Here is a 23,870-nt window from a genome sequence, read left to right as displayed (position 1 = left end):
TGTCTAGCTTATTAGTGCTGATAAACTGGCTGACATTTAACACAGCTTCTGCACCTGTAAGGTGGGACATAGGAAGGGCTCCGGTTACTGTCTGTCCCCCCTCAGCAACTGGTTGGTGTTTCCCTGATGCTTAGGGTGTTTTAGACAGCCTCTAGCTCTGTGGCCCTCCTTGCCACAAATAAAGCAGTGTCTACAGTCCCGCAAGCCCTGCTCTATATACTTTGGACAACCATAGGTTCTCTCTTTTTTGGTCATTTGAACTTTTGTAGGAGAACAGTGACACGATTGGTCATTCTGTACTTTTTCTGCAAGGGAGTCTACTAGCTTGGTGAGCACATCTATTTTCTCTGTGAGCTGCTGTACAGCATCTGTTTTGGCTTTCTGTTCAACAGTCCCTTTCTTTGTATGTGGCTGTTCCAAGTTTTCGACCTCAACTTGAGCACTGTGTGCAGCGGCGTGTTTCTGGCGTTGTGTTGAGCCCAACCTATGCTGTCGCTCACTCTCATCACTTGTGATTTTCATGACGTGCTTCAAGATTGTCTCATCTGTCACTGTGTGGTCTGAAAGTAAGGGTTTCAACTCCCTGCGGATGTCATTGTGTTTGTGTCCTATCCCTTGATATACTGTGTGCAGGAAGACACCTTGGACTGTGTCTGGGCTGTACTTAATCCCAGCTTCCGATTGTTTCGATGAGAACAGAATTCTTTGTTTCAGTCCAATAACACGATAGAGGAATTGCTGAGGAGTCTCATGCTCACTTTGTTTTGCACACATTAGCTCTTGAAATAGTTCTGTGCTATTTCTTTCCCCTAAGTGTGACTGCAAAAATCCCCTGAGCTCAGCTACGGTCATATCTTCCTTATTAACAAGCATGTCCTTGAAATCTCCTGGTTTTATTATCCTAAACACACCTCTAACTACCTCTGAATCAGTGAAGTTATCTTTAATTCCCTCTTCCATCTGCCTACACACACTGTTGTAACTAATATCAGATGAGTGATCCCCAGTTTGGCCTACCTGCACCTTAAATTCACGGCACTGGATGTAGGGGAGATTTTTTAGAGACAACACATTTTCTGGTGCCTGGTATGTGACGGCATCTGGCTGTGTGCTACTGTCTAGTGGGGCACTGTTCACTGGTGTAGACTGTGCAAGTGTAGGTTGTGCTGTGGCCTGCGGTGTGGGCATGTTCACAAACTGAAGGAGCTTCTTACTCAACTCATCATAATTCAAAAGCATTTGCTGTACATTTTCTGGTAAAACATTGCTAAGTGTAGCAGCATCAGTTGTGTCAATGATTGGCTGTGTGTTCACCATGGCAGTAGTGGTTACACTTACTGCTTCAGTGAAAGGTTCATTAGCTGTGGCTGAATGGGCTAACTCGACAGGAGGGGAGGTAACACCCCGAGACTGTACAATCTCATCAACATCATCTTTTAGTGCTAACAATTCCCCCAACCCGCTGTCCTCAGTGTCTAAAAGGTTCTTACTGTACATTCGAGCATGGATGTATTCAAAGCACCCCTCTGCGTCCTCACTAGAAAGCTCTGATGGATCCTTATCTGGAACTGGGCCAACATTAGTAGCAATCTGGAAAAGTTTGTTAGGCGACAGTAAAAGCAGGCTCTTCCTGATGTCCCACACCAGGCTCTTCCTCTCCTTGTCGGCCATCGCAACGTCCTCTCCAGTCCTTTACAGCAGGTCCCTCAGCACCAGTTTCAGCTACATCTTCTCCCAGTGGGTCGAAGCTCTCATGGACAGCAGCTGCTCACCTCCAGCACTAGGCACTGCACCACCAGCTCAGCTTCTCAATCACGATTTTAGGATCGGCGTCTGTCAGCATGAAGAACCAATCCCGGATGAGCCCCCAAGAATCTGTAATAGGCCCCGGGCGTGAGGCCTGTGGTCAGATTAAAATGTTGTCCTGAAAAGAACAGGAAAATGATGAGACCGGCAACAGGTATTGTGTTTCCTTCTCTCGCGTCTGCCAGACTAAAGACGAGTGTCGGCTACAGCCACAATATGCCATCTCACTGGGATGCGAGGCCCCCTTGTGGTGGAAATTTGGAATACAGCTTAAAAAATTCATTTACACCAAATGAAAGAAATGAGGCCCTTATAAAGCAATAGACATATGCCAACTATTCAAAATATAAAATATTTAACTACATAATGTGACCACACATTGCTGGGCGTCACACTTATTTTCGGAAGATCCTGGAGACATCGAGTAAAAACAGACATTTTGGGCAACGCGCAAGTAAACCGGAAACAGATATGCAGACTTCTGGCGACAGCGGAAGTTCGTCACTACGCTTGTGCACGTAGGCTATTCAGTACTTCACAGTTCACAGTCTTTGTAATGTGTTTTAGCAAAACATTTTTAACATTTATAATGTGTTTAGATTTTTTTTTTTTATTGCCTTTACAGGGACTTTAACACTTTCTTAAACATTTGTACAGGTCATAATTGCAAATGAATCCCTTACCTGTAAAAGGTCAAATAACTAAAAAAATCGAGGTTGGAAAAAATGTAAAGACATAAACGAAATTTCTGCGCAACTGTGAAACCAGAGGATAATTTAGCTTTTTCATTGCGTTTATCCTTCACGTCAAAACAGGGATTTTCATGTTTATGATAGATATTACCATGGTTGCAAATTAATAAAAATAATATAAAGTATAACCAAGATTTTGGCATTGTCAGGCATTGGTGAAAAGTCTAACTTCATCAATTTATTCTGCTAAATTGTTCATCCCATGAATTAAATATCTATTTTAAAACCTAATCAGAATCAGAAAGATATTTATTGCCAAGTAAGTTTTACAAAAGGAATTATTTTTGGTTTATTGGTGCATGTCTCAAATGTGCATCAATCAAAGAAATGTAAACAACCTCTCTGACTCACGGACCTTATCATGGAATCAAGAGTCAAGAATCTGTTATAAACCCTAATGGCTTTGGAGCAAAAAATAATAATAGCCAACATGGCTGGTCGATTTTGAGAGTAGAAATCCTTGTAAAGCGTCTTGCCGCCAGCCGGTCCATTAGACGGAGGCAACCGCCAGAGAAAATGAAGCAGTCGGCCCTGCTTCATTATGAGACCATTTCAAGTGCTAGGGCTCCCTCCCTAGCACTTGATCATGGTGACGCATACATAGCACAAATGCGCCTGCATGCGTTTCCTTCTACTAAAGTTCATATTACAGAACCAGCTAACTGCCAGTTTGCTTCAGTTCTGGATTTTCTGTAGAAAGAACAGTCAGCGGGCACTTGCCTTGCCACTGCCAGGTTCTATGTGGCCACTGCGGTTTGCCACGGCTTGGTGGGCGGGTGTCACGAACGCTTTCGAGAGCGCCTCCGCGATCGGCCACCGGAGATCTGATTCACCTGAGTACTAATCACCCATGCACCCACATACCGGGCTTGATTAAATTCACAGCTGATTCCCATCCCAGCTCCCTCTATTTAAGCTTCACGCAGTGACACACTCACTGCGAAGTCTTGTTTGTTCCGGCTACACTACTGAGCGTTCTACTACCATTCCTGTTTGATTATCTGCCTACTGACCTTGCTTTCCCTGTTGACTACGATTGATTACTGCCTGCCTACCTGAACCTTGCCTGTCTCTTTGTTATTGCCCATTGCTGCCTGCCCTGACATCCTGCTTCCCTCACAACGCTCCTGCTCTGCCTTCGTTTGCCCTGATTCCCCATTGCCTGACCAATGCCTGCATATATATGTGAGTTTCAATAAAACACTGCTTATGGATCCCAGCCTACCTGAGTCTTTGTTACAGAAGACTTCGCCTCGCACACCCCGAGAAGTTTGACGGTACGCCCTCAAAATGCAAGGGATTCCTCATGCAGTGCTCGGTCTTCCTCTCCCAACAACCGGCGCTTTACCCGACCGATGAGAGTAAGATCCTCTTCGTAAGTTCCGTGCTCACGAGCCGAGCTCTCGATTGGGCTACCGCAATCTGGACCAACCAGGGTTTCGCCCAGTCAACCTACGAATCCTTCATGGGCAGCCTGACCACAGTCTTTGATCACCCCGAGAGTGGCAAGAGCCCGGACGAACAGCTGGTAGCCCTGCGTCAGGGTAATCGCACGGCAGCGGACTACGCGCTTTCCTTCCGCACTCTCGCTACGCAGACCGGCTGGCCAGAAAGCCCCCTCAAGCTCCACTTTCGACAAGGTCTGAGTGCCGAGCTTCAGTCTGAACTGGCCTGCCGCGACGAAGGTATGTCCCTTGACCAATTCATCACTCTCGCCATACGCCTTGACAACCTCATCCGCTCCAGGAGGCCAACCCGGTGGTCCGCGCCGGCAGCTCCGACTCGCTCGTTCCACGAGGAACCCGAACCTATGCAGGTCGGTCGGACCCATCTCTCTCATGAAGAGAAGGAACGCCGCCTCTCGCACAACCTCTGCCTCTACTGCGGTCAAGCGGGGCATCTACGCACCTACTGCCCGCGACGCCCTCCACAGGCCGAGGTGTGTCAACTCACCACCTCCCCTCTCACCACTTCCTGTTTTATAGTCCCCATTAAACTCACTTCACTACTAACCTCACTACCCGAGGACATTGTTTCAGACCGTGGACCCCAGTTTACCTCCAGGGTATGGCGAGCCTTCTTCTGACTGCTGAACATCAACGTCAGCCTTACCTCAGGGTACCACCCCCAGTCCAACGGTCAGACGGAGCGCCTGAACCAAGAAATCACCAGGTTTCTCCGCACCTATTGCCATCACGACCAGGCCGATTGGAGCCGCTTCCTCCCATGGGCCGAGTACGCCCAGAATTCCCTCCTGAAACCCGCAAGAAACCTCACCCCGTTCCAGTGCATCCTGGGGTACCAACCTCCTCTGTTCCCCTGGTCCGGCGAGCCATCAGAGGTTCCGGCAGTCAACGACTGGCTCCAGCACAGCGAAGCAGTGTGGGACCAAGCTCACGTCCACCTCCAACGGACCGTGAATCGAACCAAGGAGCAGGCAGATCGGCGCCGCCGGCCCGGTCCTGACTACTTCCCAGGTCAGTGGGTTTGGCTCTCCACCAGAGATCTACGTCTTCGCCTCCCCTGCAGAAAGCTCAGTCCCAGGTATGTGGGTCCCTTCAAAATCCTCAAACGAATCAATGCTGTATCATTCCGTCTGCAACTGCCCGCTAACTACCGCATCTCTCCCACCTTCCATGTCTCCCTACTCAAACCCGCCGGTGTCCCGAGATCGGAGGAGGAGATGAACCCCGCCCCCCCATCATCGTGGGCGGCGAGGAAGCTTTCCTGGTGCGAACACTGCTGGACTCCAGACGTTTACGGGGTCGAGTCCAATACCTAGTGGACTGGGAGGGGTACGGTCCGGAGGAGAGGTCCTGGGTCGGAGCCGATGACATCCTCGACCCCAACCTCATCACCGAATTCCACAGACTCCATCCAGAGAGACCGGCCCTCCGCCCTCGAGGTCGACCCCGGCGTCGACCAGGTCCTCGCTTCAGGAGCCGCTCACAGGAGGGGGGCTCTGTCACGAACGCTTTCGAGAGCGCCTCCACGATCGGCCACCGGAGATCTGATTCACCTGAGTACTAATCACCCATGCACCCACATACCGGGCTTGATTAAATTCACAGCTGATTCCCATCCCAGCTCCCTCTGTTTAAGCTTCACGCAGTGACACACTCACTGCGAAGTCTTGTTTGTTCCGGCTACACTACTGAGCGTTCTACTACCATTCCTGTTTGATTATCTGCCAACTGACCTTGCTTTCCCTGTTGACTACGATTGATTACTGCCTGCCTACCTGAACCTTGCCTGTCTCTTCGTTATTGCCCATTGCTGCCTGCCCTGACATCCTGCTTCCCTCACAACGCTCCTGCTCTGCCTACGTTTGCCCTGATTCCCCATTGCCTGACCAATGCCTGCATATATATGTGAGTTTCAATAAAACACTGCTTATGGATCCCAGCCTACCTGAGTCTTTGTTACAGCGGGGTGCCCTCAAAGAGGCATCCTCATTATTGCCTGGGCCTACGAGGCGTGCGGTCAAGCTTCGCCTGTTGGTTTTAGGGCGCACTCTACCAGAGGGCTCTCCTCCTCTAAAACCTTGGCGAGAGGTCTCCCTCTGCAGCAAGTTTGTGATGCGGCAGGTTGTCCTCTCCGCACACATTCATTAGATTTTTATAGTTTGGATGTTCTGCCACTCCGGGCTCTTATGCCCTTGAGTCGACATCTCAAGCTCATATCTGGACAAGTTTGTGATGTGGCAATCTGGTCCTCTCCACTCACATTCATCAGTTTTTATGACAAGTTTGTGTTGCGATAGGGTTCTCTTCGCACACATTCATCGAACTTTATGGGCTAGATGCTTTGCTACTCCGGACTCTTATGTCCTTGAGTCGACATCTCAGCCCATGCCTTAACAAGTTTGTGATGCGGCAGGTTGTCCTCTCCGCACACATTCATTGGACTTTTTTAGTTTGGATGTTCTGCACTCCAGGCTCTTATGCCCTTGAGTCAACATCTCAGCTCATACCTGAACAAGTTTGTGATGCGGCAGGCTGGTCCTCTCCGCTCACATTCATCAGTTTTTATGACAAGTTTGTGTTGCGATAGGGTTCTCTTCGCACACATTCATCGAACTTTATGGGTTAGATGCTTTGCTACTCCGGGCTCTTATGCCCTTGAGTCGACATCTCAGCTCATGCCTGAACAAGTTTGTGATGCGGCAGGCTGGTCCTCTCCGCTCACATTCATCAGTTTTTATGACAAGTTTGTGTTGCGATAGGGTCCTATCCGCACACATTCATCAAAATGTAATGGTTTAGATGTTTATGCTAGTCCGGGCTCTTATGCCCTTGAGTCGACATCTCAAGCTCATGTCTGAGACCTCTCGCGTTTTTGTGAGTACACTGCACAACCGTAGGGATCCGGACAGCCCCAAGTGTGGCGGCGTGGGTATTGCATTCCCCGTAGTGCTTAGCAGCGCAGCATCGTAGTGAAGCTTTTTGTAAACGGAACGTCTCGGGTTACATGTGTAACACTTGTTCCCTGAAAAAAGCGGAACGAGATGCTGCGCTGCTTTGCCGCACTGGGACGTCCCAGGACTGCTCTTCAAAAAGAAGTATCTGATGACACCTGGTGACGTATCCATTTATAGCCTGGCCGCAGGTGCATCTAATGATTACATCAGCCGAGGCTATAAATTCCAGTCAATGTTCATTGACGTGTTGCACACATTATTCAGCTCGGTCACAACTAGGGTTGTTCCCCGTAGCGCTTAGCAGTGCAGCATCTCGTTCTGCTTTTTTCAGGGAACAAGGGTTACACATGTAACCCGAGACGTTACTGTTGTACCCTCCATTCCCTGAGGGAACGAGATGTTGTGTCGAATGAAGTGACACAAGGGATCATCCCTGGGAGCTTCGCGTACCTCTTAACTTGAGAAAAGACCAATGAGAAATTGGTAGACAGAATTTGCATGTCCCGCCCCTGGACAAACAGGTATAAAGGGAAGCGGGCGGGCGTCTGTCAGTCAGGTTCTTGCACTGAGGAGCCAAGAATATGGTACGGCTGTTTACAGTGGTAGGTCTAGTGTCGTGGCAGAAGGGACACAATGTCTCGTTCCCTCCCTCAGGGAACGGAGGTTAAATCAGTAACCATGATGTTCCCCTTCTGTCACTCACTCGAAATTGTGTCGAATGAAGTGACACAAGGGGTCCTGTTCAAAAGCACCATGCACTAGACCGTGGTACGTTAACTTCTGACACAGGTGCAAGCAGGCTACTGCGTGCTAGAAGCAACTGTATAGGCTGCACATAACCCTCCCCAATGCCCACAGAAAAGATGTCATATACAGACCATAGATTCACCAGCACCACTGAGGGAGGAACAGGTTCTATCTATCTTAACGCTATGAAATGCGTCGGGGAAGGCAGTCTTTTCCAATCCTATTCTTTCAGGGGGAAACGACCCTGTGGAGGCCACATCCTGCCCAGTCTAGGGGTAGGTGACATGTGGCTAATACGCCACATGGGTTTTGGAAGCTGTACGTAGGAGCGGCGCGGTGTTAGGTCCTGCCTGATGAGGGAGGAGCTCTACAATCACGTCGACCGGTGGCAGTGGGACTGCCCAAGGGAGACGTGTGTCCGCCAATAGGGGAGTTGACAGTGGAAGGGAGTTGCCTGAAGAGGGAATTAAGACTTGTGGCTCGTAGTGGGTCTGGTCGCAAATTGCTCCACTGAATTCGCAAGCCAGAAGGCTATGGAGGAAGAAGATCAAGGAAGCGATGCTTAGTGGCTAACCTGGGAGAGAAGGCGCACTGGATCAACTTGGTGAAGGGCGCTCTGCATTACCGAGTTCTACCGGCTCGGACTTGACAAAACACGGGACGAGACTCTAAGGTATTGGCTGTTGCCCAGCCCGCTGCTCTGTAGATGTTTTCTAGGAAGGTACTGTTGGCCAGTGCCCATGAGGATACCACACTTCTCGTCGAGTGTGCTTGAACCCACAAGGGGGCGGGCATGGCCTGGGTCTGGTAAGCCAATGGCGTCAAAGATCCAGTGAGCTAACCTCTGTTTGGGGATGGTGTTCCATTTCCGCCATCCACCAAAGCAGACAAAGAGCTGCTCAGAACATCTAAAGCTCTGCGTGCTATCCAAATAGGTATGCAAAGCACGTACCAGACACAGCAAAGAAAGGGCTGGGATCTGCCTCCTCCCGGGGCAGCGCTTGCAGGTTCACAACCTGATCCCTGAAGGGGGTCGTAGGAACCTTGGGCACGTAGCCCAGTCGTGGCCTCAGGATAATGTGAGTATGTGCCGGACTGAACTCCAGGCAGGTGTCACTGACAGAGAACGCATGCAGGTCCCAAACCCTCTTGATAGAAGCTAGCGCTATCTGGAGGCCCATCTTCAGGGAGAGGGTCTTGAGCTCAACTGAGTCAAGCGGCTCGAAGGGGGGTCTCTGAAGGCCCGAGAGGACCACTGAGTGATCCCAGGAGGGGAACAGGCTTGGACAGACTGCGTATCTCTGCGGGTCTTCGGCTTGGGAAGAACACCAATTCACGAACAAGCACCACTTCAGGGCATAAAGTTGCCTGGTGGAGGGTGCTCTGGCTTGGTTGATCGTGTCTACGACTGCAGGTGGTAGGTCACTCAGATCTTACACATCCCGTCCAGGGGCCAGACGTGGAAGTTCCAGAGGTCTGGGCGCGGGTTCCAGAGGGTGCCCTGTCCCTGAGAAAGAAGGTCCTTCCTTCCTTCAGCATTGACTGTGTGCACTCATTTGTGAAGCGCGCTATCATTGAGACAAACAACATGCCAAGAAAAGAGATGCTCAGAACCGAGGAGAGCTTGCTCTTTTCCCAGTTGACCTGAAGCCCTAAACGGCTGAGGTGCCTGAGGACCTGGTCCCTGTGAGCACACAAATCAGCTAGTCGTCGAGGTTGAGTATGCGGATGTCCACTTCCCTTAGCGGTGCAGGGACGGCCTCTGTGACCTTCGTGAATATGCGAGGGGACGGGGACAGGCCCGAGGGATGACCTTGTACTGGTACGCCTGGCCCTCAAACGCGAACCGAAGAAAGGGTCGGTGTCAGGGCAAAATCGAGACTTGAAAGTTCAGGTCTTCAGGTCTACCGCTGCGAACCAATCTTGATGCTGGACGCATGTTAGAATGTGTTTTTGCATGAGCATCTTGAATGTGAGTTTGCGCAGAGCCCGGTTGAGAACTCTCAGGTCCAACATTGGCCTAAACCCCCCTCCTTTTTTGGGTACGATGAAGTGAGGGCTGTAGAAACCCTTCTCCATCTCGGCTGGAGGGACAGGCTCTATAGCATCTTTTGTAAAAGTCTTTTAGCATCTTTTTCGCCATGCACCGAAGTGGGGCGGATGCCGCTGAAACGGAGTGGGCGTCTGGTGAACTGAATCGCTTAGCCGAGTCGGATGGTCCTGGCCAGCCAGTGCAATGGGTTGGAAAGCATAAGCCACACGTCCAAGCTCTGCGTGAGGGGCACTAAGGCGACATCACTTTTGATGTACCTGGTGGGGCTTTGCAGGTAGTGTTGTGTCGGGAGGCAAAGTTGCGTCCTGAGGCATGTGTGCTGAGAAAAGGCTCAAAGCATTTACCTTGTACTGCGTACCTTGCTGGGGACAGGTTAGTGACTAAGGAGGAGGTCCTAGTGAGGCGTCCTCTGGACTCATCAGAACCGGACGGCCGGCTGGGGTTGTGTACGTTGTACAGTCGTGGGTGTGGAGGTGAAGTTTCTATGTCCATAGTGCCATTTGCCTGTAAGAGTTTGATGCTGGAGCACCGTGAGAACGGCATTTGCGTGCACCGGCTAAATGAAAATAAGGAAAACAAGGATTATCCTCCCGGCCCTACACCGGGGGAAGGAGTGGTCTGGCTACCAGCTCCTGTGCGAACATCTCGTCCCTTGGGTGGTCCATCTCATGAATGCTTGGGAGCTCTAAGGAGGGGCTTTACACCTAGATGTTCCCCGTCTGTTGCTCACGTCAACATTGTGTTGAGGAAGCGACACTAGGGGTCCAATTTAAATCCCGCCATGTGCTTAGCCGTGTACGTGTACTGCTGACACAAGAGCGGGCAGGTATTTTATGGGCAAAGGCGACCAGTTGTGTCAGGCTGCACGTACCCTTCCCTAATGCCCAATAAAAGTCATCAGAATCCTTCTGGTTACCCTAAACGGGCCGAGCCTAGACGGGCCTCTTTTCTCTCTATGTTTCTCGCATACCGCCAAACGGCTGGGGCCCTTACACGCATCGTGGGAAGGGGGTCTTTCCCAGTTTCCTATTCTTTCAGGGGGAAAAGACCACACCTGCCCAGAGACGGGGAGGTAAAAGTGGCGAAATACATCACATGGGCCACTCAGGTCACATGAGGAAAAATGGTGCGGCGGTAGATCCAGCCTCAAGAAGGGGGGAGCTGCTACAACACGGCGACAGGAGGGCAGCTGGAATTGCCTAAGGGAGAGGCGGGTCCACTCGTAAGGGGACCATCCCACGGAAAATACACACAGGAGGAGTCCACGCAGGAGTCCCGACCTGTGGAGCACCTATTCCAGTTCAGGGTAGATTTCAGTACCCGCAGTGGATTGGGTCGGCGAATTCCTCCGCTGAGCGGATGAGCGAGTGGCTTTGTGACGTGTGGAAAGGGGTGCCCTCCATGCAGACGTCAGCTCATAATGCTGTGAGCGGCGCGGAGCCCCCAGGAACCAGTCATCCAACTGCGATGGCTGTGGGGAGGACGGAGGGTTCCAGTCCAGCACCACGCTGGCGGCGGCCCGGGCAAGCATATCGGACATCTGCGCGTCAGCCTCAGCCTGGCTATGAGGCGAGCCACTGTTGCCTCGAGCACGGACGGGAGTCAACGAGCATGCCAGGGGGGCGGGTGGTCCGAGGGGGCACACCCGGCGGAGCTGCACTGGCTGCTGTCCCCAGATTTCCTCCTTCGCTAGCTGCATCATCCTAAATACTGTGGGAAGAATGAGCAATAAGGGGGGCGGCTGGAGTGGCATGCTTTCTATTGAAAACGAACCGCGACCACAACGTTACCACATTCATGCTCTCGCAGTGCGAACCTGAACCATCCACAAATGCTGCCTCGGTGTGATCGCAACCCAGACACACAAGACAACGCCTGTGGCTGCCTGAAGCGGAGAGCACTCTACCGCATCCAGGAACTACACAGGGGCGGAAAGGCTTCTTTATAAAGATGTGACTTTCAGGCCAAAGTACTTTTCCAGCGAGTTTGGGCAACTTGCTCTGGTGCTTATGTATATTCGCCTGCTGGAAACGCCACCCAAGCTATAGCAACATATGTACACAACCTTGAAAACTTCTTCTGATTGAAACAGAATAATTTTTGGGGATTTTAATGGCTGTGGACCCAATTATCAACAGTACATTATGTGTGCTACCAGAGGCCACAAAACAATCGACAGTACAGAGAGAAAATGGAGAAACTTTTTCTAAAACCTAAATGGTTTCTGTTTCATAAATCCGCGTGGAACTTGTTTTTGTGGTGGAAAAACAAGTGAGCTGAAGTAGTTTCAGTAACTAAATTATATATATGAAAACTAGCTGACTAGATTTTGAATTTTAAGTTCCTATTTTCTGTGGTTTGAATTGAGAGTCTCAAGACTAAAAGAGTCACGTTTCACTATCAGCTGCAATAAAGTTCTTGTGTTGTGGAAATGCTTCACGCACAACAGTATTTTTGTTAGTCTTGTAGCTTTCTTCAGGTCTGATTGTTTTGGAATGTTATCATTTTAGTTTTCCCCCTTTCAACAAGAGAAAACAGGAGGAGATTTTATCATGACTCAATCTAGCTCCAATGGGCAGTTTGGTAAGCTCTCAAATGCTGTTACAAACTACATCTGGGAATCATATAGTAATTATATCGCTAAAAATTAAACTTTTCTGCAGCTGACTGATTTTAAGTCAGTGACTTATGATGCCGCTGAAACGAACAAATCCTTCGAGGGCTTACAAGCGAAAGGCTAAACAGACAGGCAAAGAAAGTGCAGCTCGTGATGCAGGTATGTGAGTTGTCATCATCTATTTTGGAGTGATTGTAATGTATTCTAAAAATAAACTGGGCGCTGTTCTGTCGATCAGCATCATTTTGGGATATATCATTTACTGGTTTATTCTGAGTTCAAAAGAGCGTGAGCGCCGTTGACGCGTCGAGACTGTCAAACACTTTGAATTTGCATTCACACTGACGTTGCGTCAGAAGCTGACTAGCTAAATACTAAAGTAAAAGTAAAGAAATGTGTATTCAAAGTCAAAGAGCAAACACACTAGAGCATTTTTAATGTTTCAAAAAAAGTACCTCAACTGTCTGCATATCTTTTAAATTCCACTTTACATTACTGCTTTAACATAACACTTCGTTTTATTTTTCATAAATACTGTTGTTATATTTATTGAAATATAAACATACAATTTTATGAAGAAATGAACTATTCTTTCTGCTTAGTAGTTTGTCTCTTTCACTTCCACAAGCAGTTGATTTGTGTATATAGTCCATATTTAAGGTATGGCACTACAATACTAATAAGACTATCTAGTCTATATTGGTTCAATAGGAGGAAATCCTGTCCATTCCCAGCTAGGAAAAAAATGAGAAAGACACTGATATTCATTTACTGAAGTGGTGTCCAGGAAGTGTTCATCTATAATTATTTGTTGGTAATGTTGTCTTGTATTTAGTTATTTATTTTAAAATGTTACTGTATAGAGTAGGCAAAACTGTTCGTTATCCCAAATAGTGGGTGGGTGTGTTACTGTAAATAAATAACTGCAAAAAATAAATAAATAAAATAAAAATAACAATCCTAGCATTTACCATCCGCAGACAGATGGCCTGGTGGAGCGATTTAACAAAACTCTTAAGAATATGATTCGTAAGTTTGTGCACGAAGATGCTAGGAATTGGGATAAGTGCCTCAACCCCCTGTTATTCGCAGTACGAGAGGTCCCGCAAGCCTCCACAGGGATTCCCCCATTAGAGCTGCTGTATGGGCGGCGCCCGCGTGGAGTGCTTGACGTCATCTGTGAAGCTTGGGAGGAGGGACCTTCTAATAGTAAGAATGAAATCCAGTACGTTCTTGATCTTCGAGCAAAACTCACTGGGGCAATTAACACAGGAGAATTTGCTCCAAGCCCAAGAATGCCAACGCTGTCTGTATGACAGGGGTGCTCAGCTAAGGGAATTTAAGAGGCTCGTATTGCTCCCAACATCGAGCTCTAAATTACTCTCCAAGTGGCAAGGACCCTTTGAGGTCACACAACGAGTGGGGGATCTCGATTATGAGGTAAAAAGAACCGATAGAGGGGGCGCACGTCAGATATATAATCTCAACCTCCTGAAATTGTGGAAGGAGGTGGTCCCTGTGACGTTGGCTACGGTAGTTCCAGAGAGGGCGGAGCTTGGACCGGAGGTAAACAAAAAACACAATCCTAACAGCCCTTGCGGGGACCACCTCTCACCGTGTCAACTCAAAAAGGAGTTTGCGGATGTTTTTTCCCCTCTACCGGGTCGTACGAACCTCATCCAGCACCACATCGAGACCGAGCCGGGAGTGGTGGTACGTAGCCGCCCCATCGCCTGCCCGAACACAAAAAGAAAGTAGTTCGGGAAGAATTGGATGCGATGCTTGATATGGGGTAATAGAGGAATCCCAAAGTGATTGGTCCAGCCCAGTTGTTCTTGTTCCCAAGAGTACCCAATAGTTCGTAAAGCTCGTGTAGTGTTCGTGACATAAAAGTTGTGCCTTGAATATTTTGAAGCGTGCCCCTGCAACACTACGTGCTGAGATGTTGCTCAGAGGCACTGCTTCCGGGTATCGCGTTGCATAATCCACTAGGACTAATACAAAGCGATAAATAAAATGTAATTTTTATAAATTGGTTTACTTATTCATGCTTATATTTTTTTGATTGGTTATTTTTTTTCTGTTTTTTATTCTTGGCTTCCACAGGGATAGAGCTGTAGGCCCTCCATCAATGAAATGCTCAAATATGTTTGTTTATAAGACACTTCTTATGGGAGGAGTTTGTCAGGAGTTGTTTACATATGCAATGTGAAGTGGAGAAATCATGCACGCACACCTCCTGATACTTTTTAGATTTGACAGAGGATAGGATATTTAGTTTTGGAAAGCAGTTTACTTTGCACAGTAAAGTTTTTGCTCTGCGACTCCTCAACAGTAAAATAATCTTTGTAAATCAAGTGGTCAAATAGTGACACTGCTTCATCTTTAGTGTAATAACAGACACCTGGCTAGTGTCTGGTATCAGTTCTGTGTGTGCAATTCCACAACCCTCCCTCTCTCTTCCAAAAACACTCAAAGACCCCCTCATTTGAAGCTGCAGCAAACACTGGCACTGGGACCTGTCTCTTTCACTTGTGTTCCAGGAAGTTCAGCTGCCATATTTTCCATCATGTGTTTGTACTGGTTTCGTTTTTTAGCAAGGTATCAAAGACTTCATTTGGAAAACAAAAAAGAAGGCAAGACTTCGAAGAATGGAGAAAGGTCAATTTAATGGTCAAGATGTCAAATGTCACAGTCGTTTGAGATCATGATGCTTTACATGTGTAACATGTCTCCTGTAAAATGAACAGGAAGTAAATTGCTTGACTCTTTATATTTTTTTTGTTATTTGTGAATTATTTAATTGTGAATGTTTTGAAAATTAGCCATTTACATTCAGAACATAGTTCCAGGAAATGTATCATTCTTGTTGGATAACAAGAATTGGGCTGTTGGTTTGTTTATCTGTCACATTGATTTAACATATTCAAGAATTTAAAAGGGACACTGGGGTGTCATATACTGTATAGGACAGTTTTCATTTCTATCAAAATTATCTTGATAGTTTTCTTCATTCATTTTATATTTTAATTTAATCATCTTTTCTCTTCCCAATCTTTTTTTATTTATTTTTTGAAGTAAGAGCAGTTGTTTTGGGATCCCAGCGCTTTGAGAAAGCATCAGTGATTAACAGTATTTTAGGAGATGAAGTCAAGTCTGATGAATACTTCATGACGTCTGTGAGGAGAGACGGTGAAGTGAATGGAAGAAAGATCACTCTGATTAACACTCCCTGCTGGTGGAAGGAGTATGGTGTGAAAGACTCACCAGAAGTTGTCAAACAGGAACTGGTGTGCAGTGTCTTCAAGTGTCCTCCAGGACCTCATGTTTTTCTGCTGGTTATTGATCTCAGTTTGCCTTTTACTCAAGAACACAGAATCAGCATTGAGGAACATCTGAATCTCTTTGGAGAGAGAATCTGGTCACACATCATAGTGCTCTTTACACAAACAATTTCTCTGAATGAAGAATCCATTGAGCAGCACATACAGAGTCAAGGAGAAGATCTGCAAAAGATCATACAGAGATGTGGAGACAGATACCAAGTTTTTGATATTGAAAATAAAGGAAATGGAGTTGAAGAACTGCTTGTGAAGATTGATGGTGTTGTGGCAGTAAACAATGGCAAACACTTTGCAACTCATGAGGACATGCTACTCGAGATTCAGAGAAAGAGAGACGAAAACCAAGAGAAAGCAAAAGCTAGACGATTAAAGGTTCAGGAGAAAAGAGATCTGCTGACAGAAAAAGGTAATTATTCATGTGTACATTTGAGATAAAAGAAAAGCTTGCTATTAGCTATTTTAAATATATCTTTATAAATCCTGATACGCTTATTTTGTCTTGAAGGAGATGTGTTATCACTCCCATCGCTGAGAGTTGTACTGGTGGGTTGGATCCTTTCTGGAAAAAGTTTAACAGGAAACACCATCTTGAATCAGGACACATTTAAAGCAGGAAAAAACAAGACATACGTACAAGGTTCTGGTGAAGTTAATGGAAGGAAGATAACAGTGTTGGACACGCCAGGCTGGTGGAAGTATTTCCCGACTAAATTCAATCCAGAGTTTGTGAGGACCTCAATTCTAGAGAGTATTTCAGAAAGTGGGAAATTTCCCCATGCAATAATATTAGTGATAACTGCAGACACCTCGTTTCAGCAAGAACAAAAGAGAATCATCGATGAAAATATGACTACTCTCGGAGAGGATGTGTGGAGACACACCATAGTTTTGTTCACATGGGGCAATATATTTCCAGACATCTCAATCGAGGAGCACATTGAGAGTGAAGGAGACTCACTCCAGTGGCTGATTGAGAAATGTGGGAACAGATATCACATCTTTGACAACACAGACATGAAGAATCGAGCTCAAGTCACAGAGCTGCTCCAGAAGATTGATCAGATGGTGGCAGAAAACTGTTTGTTCCGTCTCGACACTCATTGTGATGCAGAAATGAATCTTCATGAGACCGACACACAACAAGATCTGGATTTAGAGGAGGAAATAAGTCTGGACCCACAGCATGTGCTGAAATTACTAAATCAGGAGTTGAACAACAGATTAAAGGAGATAAAAAACAAGACAAAAGAATTAGGGAAGGATTTCACTGAACGTCTAGAATGTGCAAGTCAGAGAAGTTTGCCAAACCCCCCAGAATGTAAGTCATTAATCTCAAAATGAGCTGCAGGTTATCTGTCTTATTTCAATATCAGTAATATTGTGTTTAATTTACAGTTAAAGAGGATGAATCAAATAACCCTTCTGAAACACAGATCAGCAAACATCAACAGGAGATCAGTAAGTAGTGTTCAAGTAGAGTGCTTTAAAACACATTTCCATTTATCTGATTTTAGTTTCAAGAGTCGTATTTGTTCCTCTTGTCCTCTGTTATCAATAATACGTTACTCTTTCATTGCAAGAGCCAGTTGATGAAAAACTCATGAATAAGATCGAGAGAGAAGGAAGCAGATGGGAATCTATAATAATGGAGGGGTTCTGGAGGGTTTTGCAGACATCTAAAGCATCAAGTGGTGAGTCACTGAACTGGCAGCAAAGACATGTTCTTAGCCACTATCCGCCTGATAACTGAATGGGCATAACTTTAATCACAGGGTAATTCAACTATTTATCAGGCCAAAATCCCATTCTCTGCCACTCATATATACTCTTTTGAATTCATAATATCTACAGATGAGAATGTGATCCAAATACCAGGGGCTGACGTGTGGAAGTGGCTTCAAAGATGTGAGGAATACAGCACATCTGGATATGAAACAATCTCCAATCTCAGTGATCCAGCAGAAGATCCACAGAATACAGACACATCAGAGGATAATAATTGCTTCAGAGCAACAGACATCATAGCCTTCAACAGATGACATGTTCTTGTGCTCAGCTGGAATTCCCTCTAACGCCATGTTTGATTTTTAATGGGAATGAAAACGAGGCTGTGAGGGATAGACTTACAGTCTCTTCAATGGCACGAATGGTATAAAGCTTTATAAAGCTCCTGCATCACATCTGATTTTACACAACTCATATTGTCTGGAGTTCTTTGTATACTGAATGTTCTTGGACAGGTATTTTATCAATGTTTTGCCCATGAAAAAAAAAACACTTTAAACGGCAGTACAACCCATTGAAGAGACTATGTCTATTCCTCACAGCCTAGTTGTCATTCCCATTTAAAATCAAAGATGGCTGAAATGGGGCCAGTGGTGGCTCAGTGGTTAAGGCTCTGGGTTACTGACTGAAAGGTCGGGGGTTCAAGCCCCAGCACTGCCAAGATACTACTGTTGGGCCCTTGAGCAAGGCCCTTGACCCTATCCCCTCCAGGGGTGCTGTTTCATGGCTGACCCTGCACTCTGACCCCAGCTTAGTTGGGATATGTGAAAACAACTGCATTTCATTGGCTCTGTACCTTGTACTCTGCACAATGACAATAAAGTTGAATCTTAAAAATCGTAATCTTAAATGTAGTGAGACATGTTAATAAATGTTACTGTGTAATCTGGAATGTTTTGATTTACTCACTTCATTCAATATTATGTCATAAAGTTAAGTAAATTTAAATACATTTTATACTATTAAATATGTAAGAAAAACAGTGTACAAAAAAACTTGCAAAATAAAAAAAATTCTTCAGTGGGTGGGTGAGGGTGCACGGCTGGCATTGAATCAGCTGATCAGTGGGACAATGAGAGAAAGGGGAGCCGGAGATGCTAGTTCGGGAGAGAGCATGCGCATGCATCTCTCTCTCTCTCTCACAAACTGGCGTCTAAAGCTCCCCTTTATCTAGCTCTCGCGCAGCCACGTGCAACTCTCTCTTTCAAACTGGTGTATTCGGCTCCCTTTTATCTCGCTCTCCTGCTTCCATGTGCGTCTCCAGCTCCTGAACTGGCATCTCCAGCTCCCCTTTATCGCACTCTCCCGCTATCATGCGAGTATCTCTCTCTCTATCGAACTGGCATCTCCAGCTCCCCTTTATCTCGCTCTCCTGCTGCTGCATACGTCTCTTTCTCTCTCTCTCTCTCTGCCAAACTCGTGTCTCTGGCTCCTCTTTATCTCCCTCTGCCGCATCTCTCTCTCTCTCTCTCTCTCTCAAACTGCTGTCTCCAGCTCCCCTTTATCTCTCTCTCCTGTTGCCGCATGTGTCTCTCTCTCCCAAACTGGCATCTCCGGCTCCCCTTTATCTAGCTCTCCTGCTGGCACTTGCATCTCTCTCTCTCTCTCTACCGAACTGGCATCTCCAGCTCCCCTTTATCTCACTCTCCCGCTTCCGCATCTGTCTCTATCTCTCCCGAACCGGTGTCTCTGGCTCCCCTTTATCTTGCTCTGCCACATGCATCTCTCGCTCTCACGAACTGACATATCCAGAAGAACTGGCCTTTACACCATCACAGCCCGGCCACGCCCTACTCCTCATCGCACACATTAAAATAAAAGTCCCAACAAAACGAATCACCCTTTTCAGCAGAGCAGAGGTAATCTGCTCTCCAAATCACTAGTTCAGCAGAAGAATGCCAGCACTCTCCAGTGGGCATCAAAGATCAGTGCTGGGTAGATTACTTCTGAATTGTTATCAGGTACTGATTACAAACAGGGTGCGAATTATGGGAGGTTTGACCTCAGAATCATCATTGGCCGGTATAAAGAAATAATGTTTCTGTTTAAATATCCTGATGGTAGTGTTGTAAGAAACAATCGTACTCATAAATGCTCTGTTTGAATGAAGAAAAGTTCAATTAAGCCCTTTAATGATAGTGAAATAGAGTGATATTTGCAAAAAATAAATAAATCCTTCCTTTTGTACTGAGATTTCAATCACCAGTGTAGACAACAAGAGCCAGAGAAAGAGAACAGGGAAGTTTTTTTACTATTAAGTGAGGAAAAGTTAAGAAAAGTTAAGAAAGTGCATGATAATATTTACATTTTGGCAGGGGTGTAAAGTAATGAATTACAAATATTCACTTACTGTAATTAAGTAGTTTTTTCTCAGGAATTGTACTTTTTAAGTAGTTTTAAAATTGTATACTCTTACTTGAGTACATTAAGTGCTGTAACTACTTTTACTGCACTATTTTCCCACCGTGTTTGCTACTTCCCTGTCCTGATTTGATTTTTATCTATCAACAAGATTGGCTAGAGAGAGTCTCGTGATTCCCATCCAATCAAATCACACATAGAATACTTGAACAGCAGCTGCAGATCTGGCTACAACTTTGGAGAATGCCTCAAGCAGTTCAACACCTGAACATCACGGCCGCACCTGGAAGGGCTTTTCGCAGTGAAAAAGGCCAATTGCATGATCATCTCATGCAAGTTTAACTTGCTCAAGCCAGATATCAGCATTAATCCTGCCTCTAATATGAAGAAACATATCGAGGTAAATTTCATATTTCTGCTTACTAAATTCTATTTCTATAACGTTGCCTGTAAATTAGCTATCTAACAATGAGGTTATTGGGTTGATGTGAGAGATTAATGCAATGTTATCAATAGAGCTGGGCAATAAAATTATCTAGATGTTTAGCGGAAAAAAGAGAGATGTCCTTGATCAAACTAGTAGTTCCCCTTCTGTCGCTCTCTCCACGTTGTGTCAGAGAAGTGACACTAGGGGTCTCTCTTGAGCGCCGATATTCACCTCTGGACTATGAAAAAAGGCCAATGAGAGTTGGCAACCAGTATTTGCATGTCCCGCCCCCGGACATACGGGTATTTAAGCGGCGCAAATACGGGAGTTCATTCAGAAAATTTCTTTGGAGCCGATGGTCGTGTCTGCAACTGCTGCGTGTACACACCGAGTTCCTGCTATCCCTCTGCTGCATGCTGTTGGATTCTACGGCGCACAACAGCGGCTTTCTCCTGTTTGCACGGCTGTGCATTCCTGCCCCTGGGCGCATCGACAGCATGCATGTTGTGCACTTGTAAATATGTGAGGAAACTGCACTGCTGCATCCTATGACCCATACTCCATTGGATCGCAACTCATTTACGGTTATTCCTCTTCCTTGATGTTGCACCTTTTCATGGTAGTGCTTAATAAGCAACGATGATACATGACTCTTATTTGGCACAATGGCAGGATGCTTGACATGCGGATGAAGAACAGATCTTGTCAAACGTCCTCCAACCCTAAGCACACCATGCTCATCTACAAACGGACTCAGTTTGTGTAGTTTGTTTATTTTGTCTTTGGGTTTTACTTCCTTGCCTTGCTTTATACCTCTGATTTCACTGCTGAATGCTTCCCTCTGAACCAACTTGATTATAAAACAGCTCTGCTTCCTGTCTTTCCTCAATACTTGTAGCTCCACTTACTTTATCTTTGATGCCCTTGATTTATTAACATGGCGTCTCAGAAGAGCAATAGCCTTGACGGCTCTATTCCAGTCAGAGAAATTTGTAAGGCGGTCTAACAATGACCTCTCCTCCCTCACCTTGGTGTTGAGCACCAGGGCCTTTCGAAGTTCCGGATCATCATCATAGACTTCTCCCACCATAACATCTCCTCTGGGTAGCTCTCTTTCCCATAAGAAATCTGGGCCAGTGAACCAATTTGAAGCAACAAGCTGATCTGCGGAGAGACCTCTCGACGCATGATCCGCAGGATTATCCTCAGACCTTACAAAGTGCCATTGTTCAGGATCTGTAGTGGACTTGATTCTTTGGACTCTGTTCGCTACAAACACATGAAACCGTCTGGCATCATTGTTTATATAGCCGAGGACGACCTTTGAGTCGGTCCAAAAATGTTCTTGAAGACCCTCTATTTCAAGCTAATTTCTGAGCGTAACACTTGTTCTTGCTGCTACAACTGCAGCCGACAACTCAAGCTGTGGCACTGTGGTTACCTTAGTAGGAGCAACCCGTGCTTTTCCCATGACTAGCATGCAGTGAACATCTCTCTTGATGTCGACTGCTCTGAGGTAAGTACATTCCCCATAACCGATGATACTTGCATCCGAGAAGTGGTGAAGTTCGTACTGCTTGACATCCTTGAAGTTATCTGGGATATAGCACCTTCTGATCCTTACATTAGATAAGTTTCGAAGATCTTGTTGCCAGATTTCCCACTGTGCTCTTAGCTCTTGTGGGAGTGGCTCATCCCAAGTTACTTTATCTCGACACAGTTGTTGTAGGATCTGCTTTCCATGGAGAATAAAAGGCGCTACGAACCCCAATGGATCGTAGATGGAAGCTACTGTAGAAAGTACTCCTCTTCTGGTATTTGGGTGTTCCTTGACAGTCACTCTGAACTGGAAGTCATCAGAGGATACACACCATTGAACGCCAAGAGCTCTTTCCATGAGTGGCTCTCCCAAAACCATATCCATATTTTTGACACTTTCAGCACACTCGCCCTTCGGTATTGATTTCAATACCTCCTTGCTATTGGATATAAATTTGTGTAGTCTAAGCTTGCCTGTGCTGCAAAGGTCTCTCGCTTCCTTAATCAGATGGATTGCTTCAGCGTCAGATGTTGCGCACACCAATCCATCGTCAACATAAAAATTCCTTTGGATGAACTTAACAGTGCTTGGGTTAAATTTATCCTGACCTTGAGCGGCTAGATGCTTCAGTCCAAAATTGGCACATCCAGGTGAGGAGGCTGCCCCAAATAGGTGGACCTTCATCTGAAAAATTGAAGGTGGAGACTCTAGATCACCGTTCTCCCACCATAAGAACCTGAGGTAGTCTTGGTGCTCAGGCCTTACATGGAACTGGTGAAACATTTTTTCCACGTCACACATGATGGCAATCGGGCCTTTACGAAACCTACAAAGGACTCCCACCAAGGTGTTTGTGAGCTCTGGACCGGTAAGTAGTTGGTCATTCAGTGACTTTCCTTGGAACCTTGCTGAGCAATCAAAAACCACTCGTATCTTCCCAGGCTTTTGGGGGTGGTATACGCCATGGTGGGGAATATACCAGACTGGTTCATTGTCAAGCTCTTCTTCAGGGACCTTTTCTGCGTCACCACGAGCAATGATGTCTTTCATAAACCCCAAGTAGTCAGTGCAGTATTGCTGGTCTCTCCTGAGCTTTCGTTCCAAGGACATTAGGCGTTGAACAGCACATTATTTATTATTTGGTAGATTTGGTCTGTCTTGTTTGAATGGTAAGGGCATTTCAAAATGACCGTCTTGCTTCTGTCTGATTCCGTCTTTCAGTTTAGCCAAGAAGTGAAGATCTTCTTGAGAGAAGGTTGTCTTTTCTCCACCTCTCTAACTGAAATCAGATTCCAACATCTTAATTATGTCATCTGGAGTGACCATTTCACTGACCTGGGTATGGCAAACATAGTGTACTTTTCCTTTAAGCTGGACCATTGCATTCACTTCAGGCATGACTTGTTTTACGATGATGCGGTGACTCACTCCAATTGCATCACCGTAGTATTCACCTGGGTCACCATAACTCACTATGCTCCAACCTAAGTTGGTCTTCTGAGCAAATGGCTGGCTTTCCTCTCTGCAGTTCTGCTTGGTGGCTTTCTTGCTCACCCATAATCTTCAATACAGCATGTGTATGTGCATACTCAGCAGCTGCTTCTTGTCTTTTGGATGAGGATACAGCAGAGTGAATGGTATTAGACTTAGAATTATTGCCCTGAAATGAAACACTGGAGGTTGAAGATGCGAATACAGATGAAGCATCAGGCCAAATAATCTCCTCCTCATTTCCTTGAATTTGAGACTGTGCATTCTGTATTACAATTCTGGTGAATTGTAATACAGCATTGTGCAATTCTGGTGAATTGCACATCTGTCCAACTTGCGTCTCATGTCATGAGCTGGGCTGTCAATCTTTCTGTATTCATCATAAACACTGTTCAGCTCAGATTCTTCACTTTGAATCCCTTTAATATGTTCTTGGAGGATGTCACTGGGATCTTGTTTGATTCCAGATTTTTTAGCCACCTTAGTCAAAACTTTCCAGCGTTCATAAATACTGTCAAAGCAACGTA

The 23,870-nt window shown here is 46.2% G+C and overlaps 2 protein-coding genes across 2 annotated transcripts in view; both read left to right on the top strand.

The window, feature by feature from the left end:
- Positions 1-23,870, top strand: part of LOC127632538 (guanine nucleotide-binding protein G(I)/G(S)/G(T) subunit beta-1-like) — a 285,363-nt gene that overhangs the window by 151,833 nt on the left and 109,660 nt on the right. The gene's annotated exons all lie outside the window — the stretch shown is intronic.
- LOC127632524 (GTPase IMAP family member 8-like) lies at positions 12,213-18,409 on the top strand. The gene is made up of 7 exons (XM_052111145.1): positions 12,213-12,361; positions 12,442-12,554; positions 15,474-16,145; positions 16,245-17,057; positions 17,135-17,197; positions 17,320-17,430; positions 17,591-18,409. Exons 2-7 carry the CDS (start codon positions 12,467-12,469, stop codon positions 17,776-17,778), a joined length of 1,935 nt encoding a protein of 644 aa, XP_051967105.1. The 5' UTR covers positions 12,213-12,361; positions 12,442-12,466; the 3' UTR covers positions 17,779-18,409.

This window comes from Xyrauchen texanus, chromosome 39 (genome assembly GCF_025860055.1).
Source record: "Xyrauchen texanus isolate HMW12.3.18 chromosome 39, RBS_HiC_50CHRs, whole genome shotgun sequence".
Lineage (NCBI taxonomy): Eukaryota > Metazoa > Chordata > Actinopteri > Cypriniformes > Catostomidae > Xyrauchen > Xyrauchen texanus.
This window is presented reverse-complemented; position numbering and strand designations above follow the sequence as displayed.

Excerpts from the sequence above, each read along its gene's own strand:
- LOC127632524 (XM_052111145.1), top strand. The coding sequence starts at position 12,467 with ATGATGCCGCTGAAACGAACAAATCCTTCGAGGGCTTACAAGCGAAAG. Across the intron at positions 12,555-15,473 it reads AAGTGCAGCTCGTGATGCAG|TAAGAGCAGTTGTTTTGGGA; the intron begins GTATGTGAGTTG and ends TATTTTTTGAAG. Across the intron at positions 17,058-17,134 it reads TTTGCCAAACCCCCCAGAAT|TTAAAGAGGATGAATCAAAT; the intron begins GTAAGTCATTAA and ends TTTAATTTACAG.